The sequence below is a fragment of the Apodemus sylvaticus genome, chromosome 6 (assembly GCF_947179515.1).
Source record: "Apodemus sylvaticus chromosome 6, mApoSyl1.1, whole genome shotgun sequence".
NCBI classification, from domain to species: domain Eukaryota; kingdom Metazoa; phylum Chordata; class Mammalia; order Rodentia; family Muridae; genus Apodemus; species Apodemus sylvaticus.
In genome coordinates, this window is record NC_067477.1 from 127,956,620 (window position 1) to 127,971,589 (window position 14,970).

Here is a 14,970-nt window from a genome sequence, read left to right on the forward strand (position 1 = left end):
CGGAGGCGGGAGGAGCTCTGTGAGTTTGCAGGGCCAGACTGGTTTACAAGTCCTAGGACAGCCAGGGCTATACAGAGAAACCCTGTCTCAAAAATTAAAGAAAGCAAGGAAGAAAGAAAAGAAAAAACCAAAACACCAGCTTCCCTTCTAGAGGACTTGGGTTCAATTCCTAGACCCACATGGCAGCTCATAACTGTAACTCCAGTTCCACGGATTAGATGCCCTCTTCCAGTCTCCATGGTTACCAGGCAAGAAAATAATGCACACTCAGGGAAAAACACTCATACACATAAAATAAAAATAACAATATGATAAAATTAAAAATTAAACACCTGAGATAATTTTAAGAAAAAACGTTCTCACAGTTTTGATTGTTTTGACCTGTGGTCCATTGGTCCCATCACCTTTGGGCCTCTGATGATTCAGCCATTTACCTCAAGACTGGAAAGTGACAAAAGGAAGAAGAAGAGGAGGAGGAGGCTGCAAAGGTCCCGCCCCCTCCTTTGAAGGCACACCTCAGTGACCTGACATACCTCACTAGACACTTATCTTTTTCTCTGTTCTTTAAAGTTAATGTTGTTTAGCATACACAAGGATTTCACCATCATCTCTTTATATGGGTCATTAATATTCTCATCTGCTCATCTCTCCTCCGGCCTTTCCCCGTGTCCCCTCCTCCCCCTCACCTCATCAGACTGGTACCCCTTTCTCTCCGTTTTCTCTCAGTCCCTCCTCAGATCTCTTGTCTCTCTTACTTATAGGAATGACTTAGCCTCTTTATTTCCCACAAATCTACTGTCCTGCAAATTAGGCACTATCTGGTCAAATCTCTGCTTCTCTCCCGTGGTGCCTCACCAGGGACCAGGTCTTTACTACTTGGGCATTTGGAGGGTTCTTGAGAGACTAATTGTAATACTGACCAACCAATGATTGTTTTCCCCTCTACAGAGAAGGAGATGTGCTCAGTTTGGTAGAAGCTGGCACAAAATCAAGGGCTACATGCCTGAGGCCCCATATACTGTACATGTACAGTTGAAATTAGCTGGCCAAAGACTTCTGCTCTGAGTGGAAATTCAAATTCTCCATGGAAAAGCATCCCTGAACGAGACTAGAGGGTTGTCTTGCTAAACTCTACTGACATGTGGGAAGCACCCTAGGGACTGTAGATAAAAACCTAAGTGGCTTCTAAGCCATTAGTCAAGAGAACCTCTCTCTCTCTCTCTCTCTCTCTCTCATACACACACACACACATACATACACATTGTCCAGGCTCCTAAGCTGTTTATTGGTAAAATGCCTCCTGACACGCAGGACTCATTAATTTTCTTCTGTTGTCAAGAAAAATATTCTGTTTTGTTGTTTCACTCAAGTATTGATTTCAAGACTCAATTTTGTTTTCTCAATTTTTGGAGCATGTCATAATTAGTATTAGATTCCTTCGACTTCCCCTAACCCTTCCCATGTCCCTCACTGCCTTACAAATTGATGGCCTCAGCTTTTAAAATTATTGTTACATATGTACATTACATGTATGTAATCTATTGAGTCTGGTTAGTGTTGCTTGTGTGTACACATATTTAGAGCTGACCACCTGCGACTGGGTAACTTATTAGGGGTGCTATCCCTGCAGAAACTGATTCTCCTTCTTTTAGCACCCACTGGTTGATTGCCTGTCGCTCTTCATCTAGGGATGAGGCCTTGTGAAATATTCCTCATCCACTTTAGCATGTCAACTGGAGCTGTCGTTATGCAGGCTTTATTTAGGTAGTCATATTGTCGAGATTTCATGTATGTAGAGCTTCTCTGTCATATGTAGAAGAAACTGTCTTGCAGCAGATACCAGACTTGATATTTTCACACACACACACACACTCACTCACTCACTTTAAGAAAAAACAAAAAAAAAACCCTCAAGTTCATTATATTTGGGTTCAGAGGAAAACTATCTGTATCTAAAAACCAGGAATACTAGGGAGACTCCATCAAGTCCACGAGAGGTAGAATTCTTTGTGGTTCAAGTGAACCTACTTTCATCACCCGTTTCAGATTTGCTCCTGGGGAAAGCAAGTAGGAAGGCACACGAGGCTTATTCAGAAAGATGACTAAATTTGGCCGTGTAAGCATCTCCATTAGCTTATCAAGTATTGATAACTATGTCCCAGGAATTGTGCTAAGTGATAGTTATACACTGATAAATAAGGTGTGGTCTTTGCTCCCAAGGAGCTTACCCTTTAACATGATATAAGCCTCTTCTCCCTTCTAAAAGACTCCAATAAAAATTTCAAAAGCCATTACCTACCAGTGCCCAATGAAACATCGTACTGAATCTGGCTTCAAGGTTTGTGGGGTTGCATCTTGGAAGTGGTGACCAAGGAAGAGTGTGTCAAAGACTAGCTTTGACATGGGGGGGGGGTAAATTAAGGGGGACTTACAGTCTTGATCGACTCCCTGAATGCTCCCTGAGGTGCTAATGAGGAATTCCTTTAGGCGCTACAAGAGGCTGGTGAAAAAATTTCTTGGGGGCAGCAAAGGGCCATTTAATAAATTCATTGGAGGCCACAACCAGCTGGTAAAAAAAAGAAAGAGAAAGGGAGGAAAGAATTACACAGACAAACACAGACATATACACACAGACATACACAGAGACACACACACCCTCAGGTGCACCATGGATGGTGCAAACTTCAATAAGCTACAATAATCAAGCTCCAACAACTTAACATATACACATACATACATACATATATATACATATATACATAATACAACATACATACAACATACATACATATACATACATACATATACATACATACATACATACACACACACATTCACATACTGGGCAGATGGAGCAAAGCTCCAACCACTGTCTATTCATGTACATACACATATTTTTGGTGATGAAGCAAACTCCAGTGAGCTGGCTCCAACCACATTACATACACATATGTACACATGTTTGTTAGATGGAGCAAAACTTCAATGAGCAGACTCCAAAAATTTTATTTTTTTTCTCCTACAGCTTATATGTCCCAGCACAATCTTTCAAACAGTGTAACATTACGATGTGATTACATTCTATTTTTCTATTAGCGAATGACTATGAAAAAAAACAGTGTATTCCCCAATACCTTTACAAGAAATAAAATTGCATAGGACAGGAAAAGAAAACAAATTATTCCCAAGAACCCACAGACATTTGTAGCTAAGCAACTTGCCATAGATTACAAGCAAGGTAATTTTCTCAGCCATTTTCTCTTATTGGCAGGGAACAATTTGCAGTTACAGAGAACGGATCAATTCTTTTATTACTTATCTTAAAAAATAATCATATAAAAATCTTAAAAGAACCACAAATCTAACCTTCTGTATAAAAGGCAACCACCCATTTGTATTTTAAATCCTCAGAGTGCACATCTACTTATTAACAAATTTATTAAACTGTATAGAGTAGGCTGGGGGCAAAAATGGGTATGAGGAATTCATTGCCTTGAGCACCAGCCCAGACTTTGCAAAAGAGTCAAGACAGCAGGTGCTGCCATTGTTCCTGTTCCCTGACCTCAAAAAGTCCCCAGCTTAACTATTAAGAGTGTGCCTTTCTGAACTTCAAAATGTTCTGTAAGATTTTCTACATCAGAGCCAGTAGCAAAAACATCTCAATCTGCTTCACTAACTTTACTTTTCCAAGTGCTTTCTAAGGATGGTGGTCATTGCTGACAATCTACATCTCTAAGTTCTCTCCTGGGTGGTGATGGAATGGTTAATGTACTGCAGCAGCAATGCCTGAAAGAGATCAGGCACTATGACTGTGGCAGTGATGTGGCCCAGTGAGAGGCTGCAATCCCCCTTAGAGTTCTCTCTCATTCAATTCTCAGGTGAAGAGGGATGTGAAGGCAGACAGAGCAGAACTCTGTAACAGGATGAGGTCCTCAGCACATCCGTAGAGGCTGTGCTAACCAGCTGGCCAAATTCCTTGAGTTCTAAAGCTGATTGTTGTTCCTCCTGTATGACAAGAGACCAGAGCTTGACAATAGCTTAAGGCTTCAGAGTCATCAGAGTTATGAGTCTGGAGCTGAGGTCCTGGGAGCACTATATCCTGAGGTTTCTGTGTGTCACGAGGAACACAGGGTCCATGAGCTCACATATCCCCAGGCCACTGGCTTGTTTAGAGGACTGTGCACCCACTGAAAAGCAGCAAGCCTTATTCTTTAACTGTTCAGCCTGACAACTTTGCTGAGGTTTGGTCTACTGCTATATATTGTAATGCTAAGTTCTATACCTGAAGATCTAGGCCTACCAGTGACTTAGCATATTTACAAGCTTTTGTTGTGCAAACCTTGTTCCTTAATTTTAAACTTTAAAAAAAAATTAACATTGACTACAGCCAATTATTGGAGGAATTAATGGGGGGGGGGGAGTGGCCTGGTTGGAAGAAAAAGAGCAAGAAAGACAGAGGAAATCACCATTAAGGGAGATGAACCATGAACATATGGCCAGGAAAAACAGCCTGAGGTACACCGCTGCGGGGATATCCAGGCCAGCAGTTAGAAGAGTAGATTAGGGGTTAAACCCCTCTTCCCCCAGTAATCGTCAAAGCCAATTAAAATAACCATAGTCTGAGTTTCATTTTGTAAGGGTCCATGATTTGACGAATGATACCCCAACTCAAATAGTATGTAACACAAACAGTGTTTTATTCTGCAGGAGTCCAGCATGCTGGGGCCTTTCATTACCAAGATAGAGTGTTGTGGGTGCCCTGGTGCTGTTTGTGTTAATTCTGCTTCCTCAAGAGGGGCTGCCCCTATGTGGAGGAGAATCACATACTCAGGTGTGAACATTCTTCCCATTTTAACTAGTCAAATAAAGGCTAGAGCCTGTGAGTGGGCCCTGGGAGGGAAAGGTGGGGCTGGAGGTTTTAGAGTAGGGACAAGGGAGAAAGAAGACAGACGAAGAGGAGGAAGGAAGATGGAGCAGAACCACATGGCCCAGAGAAGCTGCAAGGATCTCATAGCTGGGGAATAGAGCAGTGTGGTGGTACATCGGCCCAATCTAGATGTGCAGCTTACAAATATTGCAACTGAGTTGTGTGTTTTTGCACAGGCTTATTGGGGTTGGAGATTTACCACAGTGGAGAGACCCTGAAGTAAGCTTGCAGGCCTGAGTTATAGTACATTAGGAGAATTCCAGGGTAGGTGACTTATTTCTTAATCTGTTGAGTCCATCTCTAGGGACATTCCAGAACCATTACTGGGGCATAGGGTCTGGAAACTATTGAGGAAGTCTGGAAACTGCTGCTGACCCATTTTTCTTGCCTCAGGCCGTGTAGTTGAGCAGCTTCTGGTGACAGGGCAGTTTCTGACTAGCTGTCTGAAGCCTGTTTTTTGTTTGTTTGGTTTGGTTTGGTTTTTTGTTTTCTAGTAACTGACTTGCCTGGGCTTGCCTGGACTTGGCCTGCTCTTAGGCCTAGTCTCCTGAACTGCCAATTTGAAGCCTGTCATGGAATCAGCCTAGCCTTCTCAATTTATTTGTAAGCTAGTTGGGGATAAGCTTGAATTGGTTGTATTACATACCTCTGCTCTGGTTGAGGAAGAAGATAAGTAATTCTTACAAAAAAAAAAAGTCACAATCTATACTATTTAACTTAACCCCCAGGATTTATCCAAAATGAAAAATTAAATAGCTGGTAGTATTTAACAATGGTTCATTCCTACATTGATGCTCTGATGTTGACCTCCCTATGGAGAGTGATCATAAACATTGCTGTCGATTGAGGCTTTGAATGTAGAATAGTGGTGTGAAGGTAAGAAAATGGGCTATTCAGTTAAAAGAAGAGCAAGGTTTGTAGCTCACATGGGGTAGTCTTGTTTACAATGCTAAATACTTCAAAGCCACAGGGAAAGAAAATCAAGACCTGTATCCTTCACACCTTAGGGAAATATGCTATGTTTCATAGCAAGTTAAGCAATAACTTCTCTGGTGACACTTGGTGCTAACCACCCAAGGTGTCTTTCTTTCTGTGGCAGCATGGGCTTGGCAGAACATTGAGAACTGGAGGCTGAGAAATGAAAAATGTGGCCTTCCCACTCACAGAAGAGGGTTCTCAGGCATCTTTGCTAGCACAGTGTTGCTGAAAGGGCCTGCGTATGAGTCAGGCACACATGGTAAGTGGGCTGAGGAGACTTGCAGAATCTATAAGAGCGTACAATGAGCGGTGTACAGAGTGCCTTTGGGTTATTGTGTGAGGGGAGCACAGTCTGTAATTTGACTTGTTTGGGTCTTTTTGATATTGTATGTTGTACTTTACTGAAGCCTGCTGCAAGCTCTTTTTCTTTCCTCTCAGAATTTCCCTAATTTCGTGAGGGATAATTGAGGCGTTGCAGCATGAATGCTTAAGACTCCTTCATATTTCACAGTCAGAAACAAGTGAGACAGTTTGTTTATTGGCATTTGATTCCAGGAACAAGAGCTCAGTCAGTTCTCCCGATTTCCTAATTGCAGATGCGTTTCCACCCTCACCATGGCTAAATGGAGACCAGAAACACAGATAGATTGAGCTATGCACTTCTTTAGGCTCCCAGACTTCTTCTTCCTAGAGCCAGCAACCATCTAGAGCTGCAGATTCAGCCATGAAAGACAGAGGGATTTTATTTCATGGCCCTACTGAGGATCCTAGTAACACTTTCCTAACCCTGGGTCTTCAAAAGCAAAAGTCAGACTTAGCCATCAGACCTTCAGTTTACTTAAATCTAGTCCCAGATAATCAACATCAGAGTGGCCCGAGAGAGGAAGAAAAGTGAAGAAGGGTCGAGAGATGGCCCTGTCGCCAAGATATAACACTGCTCTTGCAGAGGACCAGGGTGGGAGGATGGGGGTGAGGGGGGTGCTGGTGGTGGTGGTTTGATCCCCAGCCCATTGTGATCATTCTGCATCCTCAAACCCCAAAAGACCATCAAGGAGCAGATTCCAATACAATCTCATTAAGGGTCTTTTATTTACAAGCTCGAGCCCGGGCCACACCAGTGTTCTGTTCCCAGCACCCATCATTGGCACAGCTGGACTGGAGGGTGAAGCCCCAAGTCTAAATTTAAGCAGGTACATATAGAGGCAAAAAGGGGGTATCAAGCCTGGCACACATCTGATTGGGGGCCATTATGGCTATTACCATAATTGGCTGGTGCTAGGAACCACACCATAAACTTTACTTCTGTTTACCTCATGATTGATAGTTGTTAGGAAGTGACGTGCCAGGGGCAGACTTGGAGGCAAATCACCTGGAGGTGTAGATTTGTTAGGGAATAACCTGGAAACTGGTGCTAGGTGCCAACATGTTAGTTAACTCAAGTTTAACCTGAGGTCAGGTTCTCTAAGATGGCGTCTGAATGCAAGATCTAGTCACTCACAGCCTTCTTGTCAAGTGGCTCACAACTGCCTAAGATTCCAGTTCCAGGGGATCCAATGCCCTTTTCCAGTCTCCATGGGCACTGCATTCATGGGCACAATTCCACATTCATATATATACATAATATAATATCAATACATAAATAAAGTTAAAATGTGTACAGGTCTAGAGAGATAGCTCAGCAAATAAGAGCATTTCCTACTCTTGCAGAGGACCAGTGTTCTGTTCCCAGCACCCACATGGTAGCTCACATCCATCTATAAATCCAATTGCAGGGCACCCAACACCCGCTTCTTATCTCTTTGGGTACCTAGCAAGAATGTGGTGCACATACATTCCTGCAGGCAAAATACTCAATACATAAAATAAATACATCTAAAAATGAAGATTCTGATTATCACCTTAGGCTCCCAGAGACAGAAATTTCGGGCAACTAATTATAAAGGATACTAAAGCAAAATAATAATTTAAGGACCTCAGAGTCTTCTACAAACTGTACACACTTAAACTTGTGAAGGACACAAGAAAGAAACTGTACCTGGCACTTAGCTGGTACCTGGCCTGCAATACATGCTCCTTTAATTCTTTCTTTCTAATACATGTGTTTATGAAACAAGCATCATTAATCCCTTCTCTTTTGCTTTGTCATCAATCCCTTCTTAAAGGAGCTTTGTACTTCAGGAGCAAAGGGGGAGATACCTACACAAGTCTGAGGCTCTCTCTGATTACACGTAGGAGGACCTAACTAACCTCCTATGTCTGGTTTGCCTAAGCTGCAGACAGACAGAGAACCCACACTAGGGCTTCATCTTCTGAGAACAAAACAAACGAACAAACAAAACGGATAGTAGTCAGCCAAGAGTCTGCGAGGACTTTCTTCCCATTTCTAAACTACCACTGTACCACGTTACACCCTGATCTTAAGCAGAATTCCCTCAGGATCTTATTGTCCCAACCGTAATAACCAGCATTAATGGACAATCAGCTAAGCGCATCTTGTGAAGGTGTACAGAGAAATAGGGATATGGAGTTTAGAAAGACTAAATGTGATGGGCAACATGTCTTAGTAGATAAAGGAGAGGACCTCCAAACCTGTCCACCGGAGGTGTTTCCTCAGAACCCATTAGGGAAAAGAAAACCTTTTGCGAAAGGAGGAAAGAAGAGAGACTGTTTTTGTTTTTTTAACTCCTTATGCGCGTGCGCCTGCGCAAAATAAAGTTGATTCGTTTTAAACTACATGCCCCAAAATGCAATTGTAATTTTCTTAAAGACTAGCATTCCCGACATGCACTGCAGTCGGGGTTAGCGAAGGAAAAGACCTCCAAGTTCAACTGGAAAGTTTGCTTCTCAGTTACCTTGGGCAAAGGAAAGTTTTAAAAAGGCCTCGGGGCATTTTCCCGGACCCCAGGAGTGGTCAACTGTTTAAAGCCAGCCAATAAAGGGGAGGAGTTAAGATGAGTCCCTCCCCTTCTCCCGGGAACTTTTATTATTCCAAACGTGATCCAGGCTAGAGTTTGAACAGCAAGGAGAAGCTGCTCGCCCCGAACTTTCCCAATGGTTTCGGTGACCAGAACCACGTTTGGAGAGCTGCCCTCGGGGGGAGGGACAGTGGAGAAGTTCCAGCTTCTGTCAGACCAGCTGAGTGTGGACATCATCTCCTGGGGCTGCACGATCACTGCTCTGCAAGTCAAAGACAAGCAGGGGAAAGCCTCAGACGTGGTGCTTGGCTTTGCCGAGTTGGAAGGTGGGTCGCGTCCTGCCCAGGGCTGCCAAACGGCCTGCCAAACAGGCCGGCACACACTCCTGATCCTGTGTACACCGGGTTCTTCCAGTCACTCAGGGGACCTGGCCGAGTCCCCAAGCTTGGGGCAGTCTGACTTGGAAGCGCGCGAACAGGTTAAAGTAAGCCACTAAACGGGATTATGTGGTTGGAAAAAACCGGATCTAATCCAAATAGCTGTAGAACTTGGCCTCGCTTAGACAGTTAGACTTTGTCCCTGTTCACGAGGAAGTCAGCTGAGAGAGACCAACTCCCTGGAGTGAGCTTAGAACTGTGGGGCACGGGGCTTGTTGAACTACCCAGATGATTAGTCAGTCCTCTTGTGGTTTTCTGAGGAAGGAAAATCAAAGACGGACAGGCGCCTGCTACTATCTCTCCTCCTCTTGTCGAATTTTCTTTGAGCAGAAATGCCTCAGAGTTTAGGCCGGGTGTAAATGCATCAGAATGCTTGACTGTTGTGGTCAATGTAGGGTACAGTGCCTTCATCTGCTCAGGAACATGTTCTCAATGAAAGGGGTAGAAATAAGGTCCCCTAAGACGTGGACATATCATTAGGATCTGCCGGGCAATTAGGAACATGTCTTTTGGTTTTGGTTTTGGGTTTGTTTGTTTGGTTGTTGTTGTTGTTGTTGTTTTTAATGGAGGTTGTCATGCAGCCCAAGCTGGCCTGGAACTCAATGTGTAGCCAAGCCAATCTTCCTGCTTCTTCTCGAGTGTTGGGATTACTGGCAAAAGCCAGCAGTTTCATCTTGAACCTTGCACGGGTTTTATTTTAATTTATGCATTTAAAACTCTGTTAATGCAGTGGACTCACTCTACAAGATACACAAGGTCACTTTCAACTTTCGGTTTACCTGGAGGGGGGCGCAGATTTTAGCCCGACAGTTGCATAATTAAATCACTGGATTGCAGTTTGCTTTGTAAGAGGAGAAAACCATTTATATCTTGTCATTCCTTAGCATTGCATGTAACCAGACAGAAAACAAAATCTGAAGTAAAATGGGCAAATGGAAACAGAATGAATCCACGCTGCTCAGTAATGGGTGTATACAAATTTTGAACCACAAAAGGAGATATGAGGTTTTCCTTGCGGTTCCTTTTTCTACCTGCTTGGTTCTTCATATGTTTAATTTGGCTCTTCATTTGAGGTCAAAAGGAAAACCCTGTTTTATTCACTTTTTTTTAAATCTGTCCCTTAGGTAATAAATGTGTTCCCCCATCTTGTCAAAAGCATTGTAAGAGTATTGCTGGGTTCCCTGTTCTCTTCGTAGCTGGCTGTCTTTGTGTCTTTATTGTCCTAGAGACAAAACCCTGAAGATTATTTTTCCCCCCGGCAGAATTTCTTGGGTAACTTGATTGGGAAGGCTGTATAAGAGGCTGGTGGGAAGGTGTGGGAGACTTGGAGAAGGTAAGGCCTGGTTTCTGTATCCAGACAGGTGATGGAGGAAGTTTTAGAAACTGCAGAGTCACTCCTCTGTGCTAGGTGAATAACCCTTTTGTGGACTGAAATAAAATCACCAAGAGATTATTACTGTGGCATGGAGGGAGAGTCTGATATGAGGCCTAAGACTCCAGAACCAGGAAGAGAATTAGAGGTGGTAGGTGGGTACCAGCTCCTATTGTCTGTCTCCGCCTCACGGGCATGCAGAGGGGCACTGCCCACCACCCTACAGACACATACCAGGCCACTTTCAGTTTGGAGGTGAGAGTCCAGGGAACCTGAACTAAGACCTCAAGATGTCTTTAAAACCATTATGAAATGTGAGCTGAGGTGACATGCCACCCAGGTGGCACCAGTTTCTTTACTGGCACGGAAGTAATAATTGGGAACCTATTCATTGTAGTCTGGGGTGCCCATTGGAGGCTTAGTGAAAGGATTATCCTCACCTATTCATTAAAGCTCTAGACAAAGGCATTAGCTCTCCTTTATCAGTGACCCAGCAGGTCTCTTGTTGCACTCTCTGGTGCTTGAGAAGGCTCCGTAGCAGTGGGTCCTTTGTGGGCCCCATATCAGATAACCTGCATGTCAGATATTTACATTTTGATTCAGTGTAATAGCAAAATTGCAGTTATGAAGTAGCAATGAAATAATTTTGTGTGTGACGGGTCACCACAACAGGAGGGATTATGTTAAAGGTCCCCAGCCTTAGGAAGGTTGAGGATTGCCGCCCTATAGCATTTTCTCATCAAGATGCCTTATGGCTTCACCAAATCAAAGCTTTTAAGATCTTCTTAGTGCTGTATGAAGACGGACATTTTCATTCCTGTGCTGTAGTTTGAATGCTGAACAAAAAAGAAAGAAATAATAATAAATAAATAATAATACTTTTTTTTTAATAGAAAGCTATTTTCAAAGGAGAAGTTGGAAGGAAAGCACCTGTCAAATATCAAGCAATGCTTTCGGAGATATTAGCTTGTCTTCAAAATTACCGCCAAAGAAACCCAGTTTCCCTTGTAAAGTTCTGTTTCTCGGGTTGTCAGGGGTGGGGGTTGGTACATGTCACAACAGGAAGTACCGTGTCTTAACTGTGAACATATAAAATGGTTCTCTACTACGACCTTGGTGGGTTTCACTATATTAAAACCCATTTTCGATGCCAGGCTTAAAGGCACACACCTTTAATCCCAGCACTTGGGAGGCAGAGGCAGAGGCAGTCACTTCTCTGTGAGTTTGAGGCCAGCCTGGTCTACAAAGTGAGTTCCAGAACAACTACAGCTGTTACATGGAGAAACACAAAAATTAATAAAAACAAAAGGCCAAACAATTTTAGAGTGGGTCTGGTGGCCCCTGATCTATCTGATCTGTTTTAGCAAGTTCTAGAACAGCCAGAGCTACACAGGAAGACCCTGATAATAGAGTCATAAAAATAGCTCCTCAGGTAAAAGCGCTTGCTGCCAAGCCTGATGATCCAAATTTGATTCCAGGACCCACTCGGTGGGAGGAAGAATAGATTCCTGCAAATTGTCCTCAGACCTCCATAGGTGCATAAATAAGTAATTACACAACTGTGATTTAATTTTTTTTTTTTTAAGCATGGGGCCTTTTATTGACAATTCTCCAGAGTTCCTTTCTACTGCTCTACAGTATAAATACGCAGAGGTGACCTTCTCTCACCACGACAAAGGGGTACACCTCACCTGCTTGGTCCCCACTGCCAAGCCCCCACTGCTCTACTGCTCTGTGTGCGACATATCAGCAAAGAGGATAGATGGGAGTCACTCGCGTGGCTCAGGGGTGGGCACCAAGTCCATGATTGGATAGTAGAAACAGGTCCTGAAGGTCAGCTCCAAGGGCAGTCGGTGACTACGGGGTCTCAGGCAGATGCCCCTCATCTTCTTCATTCCACCCAGTGATTTAATTTTTAAGGTTCGAATGTAGCCGGGCGGTGGTGGCGCACGCCTGTAATTCCAGCACTCTGGGAGGCAGAGGCAGGCGGATTTCTGAGTTCGAGGCCAGCCTGGTCTACCGAGTGAGTTCCAGGACAGCCAGCGCTATACAGAGAAACCCTGTCTCAAAAAAAAAAAAACAAAAACAAAAAAAACAAAAAAAAAAAATAAAATTCGAATGTGTAAATTTACACAAACAAACTGAGTAAATGATCTGCAGTGAAAGAACTTCCCTTCTCTCACAAATGCTGTGAGATATGAGGAAGTGCAGATCACTGGTCATTCTGTGAAATATGCCCCTTTTGCAACCGCCAGTTTCCCAGACAGATTTTTATATAAACTCCTTGGATGGCAGCCATGACCAAGGGTCAGAATGGTTTGACATCTCTCTGGGAAGATGAGATCTTTCTTCTGTAGAATTCTAAAGGGGAAATTATATGTGATCATTTAGTTATAGCCTGGAAAAAATTAGTAATGTCTCCTGTGGGTTTTTCCTACTCTTTCTTAATATCATCTGTGTGACCCACCAACAGTCATTATGACTTCTTTCAAAACCTTTGATAAGAGCACTTGCTTATAAGCCACAGATATATATAAACAGCCTACCCATACACACCATCAACAAGTCTCCTTCTCTTTCATTTTCCCCAGTTACCACCGAATACCCAGCTATTACTGCCCTGAGAGCCGTTGTGGAAAGAATGAACATAAAAAAACCTTGCCACTCTGAAGTCTAGGGATGTGGTTCAATGGCAGAGCCCAGGACTGGCCATGAACAAATGGTGCTGAGGTCTAGGCGCCAGGAAAGTAGCCCAGTTGGTGATGTGCTTGCCTCACGTGGGTGTAGCCTTAAAGACCTGAATTCCATCCCTGGTGCATAAAGCCCAGGCACGGTGGGGTTTGCCTGCACTTAAGAGAGGGAAGTAGGAGGGAATCAGAAGTTCAAGGTCATCTTCATCCAGATCAGCCAGGGATAAATGAGACCCTGTCTCAAAACAAGACATAAATAAATAAATAAATAAATAATAATAATAAACAACCTAGGTTTTGAACAGGGAGTAGAGTTCTGGTTAAAGACTGAAGATTGATACTGCAAACTCCCAAGGGTGCCCTTATTGGTACATCAGGAACTCCCAGTTTAAACCGATTCTTTGTCTGTTAGTGTGTGAGTTATTTAACATCTCCAGACCTGTAGTATATGTATCTGCCTGTTGGACCCTGTGAACTAAGTCTCTAACTAGAGAACTGTTGTTTATTTCATCTCTTCTCCTTCTTTTGCCCCCAAATAGCTTCTTTCACTGTGCTAAAAGTTTTATCTATTTCATTGGGCTTTAGCCTGCTAATATACCATGGAGCTAATATCTGGCATAATTAAAGTGATTGTCAATTGAAGTCGTTTTCTTACAGCCCAAGAACTGTGGTTCAGTGAGTGGAGCTTCTGAGGGAAAGGAGGGAATGATTTTGCTTTAGATTTTAGGGCTCTCTGGCAAGTCCTAGTATGGATGGCACAGGAGTAGAAGGGCCGTGGGCCATCATTAAGCAATTATTAATTTCTGATGGCTCAAGAACCTGAACAGGGTTAGCTTCTTTCAGTTCAATAGTTCACTAATTAGTTTGACCTAAAAATTTTGACCTTTGGGTGGTAAACAAGATTTTCTGCAGTTCAAACCCTGCCTGCCACGCCCACCTCAGAGTCTGGGCTTGTCCCTTTTCACAGTCCTGGCTTGATGGGAAGGCTTCAGACCGCTCAGAATAGTATGCTTGTTTCTTCTGTGAAAAGGTTTTTCAGGGAGTAGTTTTTTCGCCATCCTTTTTGGTCCTTCCTCCATTTAATTTTTAGAAACTCTTTATCTATCTAAAGAACTGCCGAGTGTTTTTCTTTTTTGGGGGGGAGGGGGGCACAAGTAATTGCTACCAGAAGAGGTTCCTAATGAAGGGATTCTTGCGAACTCACGAGCTCCTAGGAGCCTTGCAGTCTCACGTGTGACTCTCTCCGTCACCTGACACAGCTTGGGAGAGTCAGAGCGCCACATGCATTTGTTAGATATTTCAATGTATCAATAAAAAATAGAGCCAAGTGGTTTTCAGACCAAAAAAAAAAAAGTTTTTTTGGTTTTGTTGTTGTTGCTTGTTTTTTTTTTTGGTTTTGTTTTGTTTTTTGAGACAGGGCAATTTTATTTCTTTATGTTTTTGAGCTTAACTGGGGCTCAGAAAATGATGCTCCAAAGCGAAGTCCTTAGCTGTAGCCTCCAGCTGTCCCCTAGCCTCCTGTAACCCCTTCATAGTCCTCCACCAAAGCAGTGCCATAAGAAGACAGACTTCTTCCTCTCCAGGGTCCGAGAAACCAGTAACCGCTTTCTGAAAAGCCAGCCACGGTATATTAGAAAAGCAGTCCTTTCTC

General features: G+C 43.3%; 1 protein-coding gene across 2 annotated transcripts in view; it reads left to right on the forward strand.

The window, feature by feature from the left end:
- The first annotated feature begins 8,692 nt into the window (after nucleotides 1-8,692).
- Nucleotides 8,693-14,970, forward strand: part of Galm (galactose mutarotase) — a 54,417-nt gene continuing 48,139 nt past the window's right edge. For both annotated transcript variants that reach the window (XM_052186437.1, XM_052186438.1), the window contains exon 1: nucleotides 8,693-9,146. In XM_052186437.1, coding sequence (XP_052042397.1) covers nucleotides 8,957-9,146 — 190 coding nt within the window. In that variant the 5' untranslated portion in view covers nucleotides 8,693-8,956. The remainder of the gene's footprint in view (nucleotides 9,147-14,970) is intronic.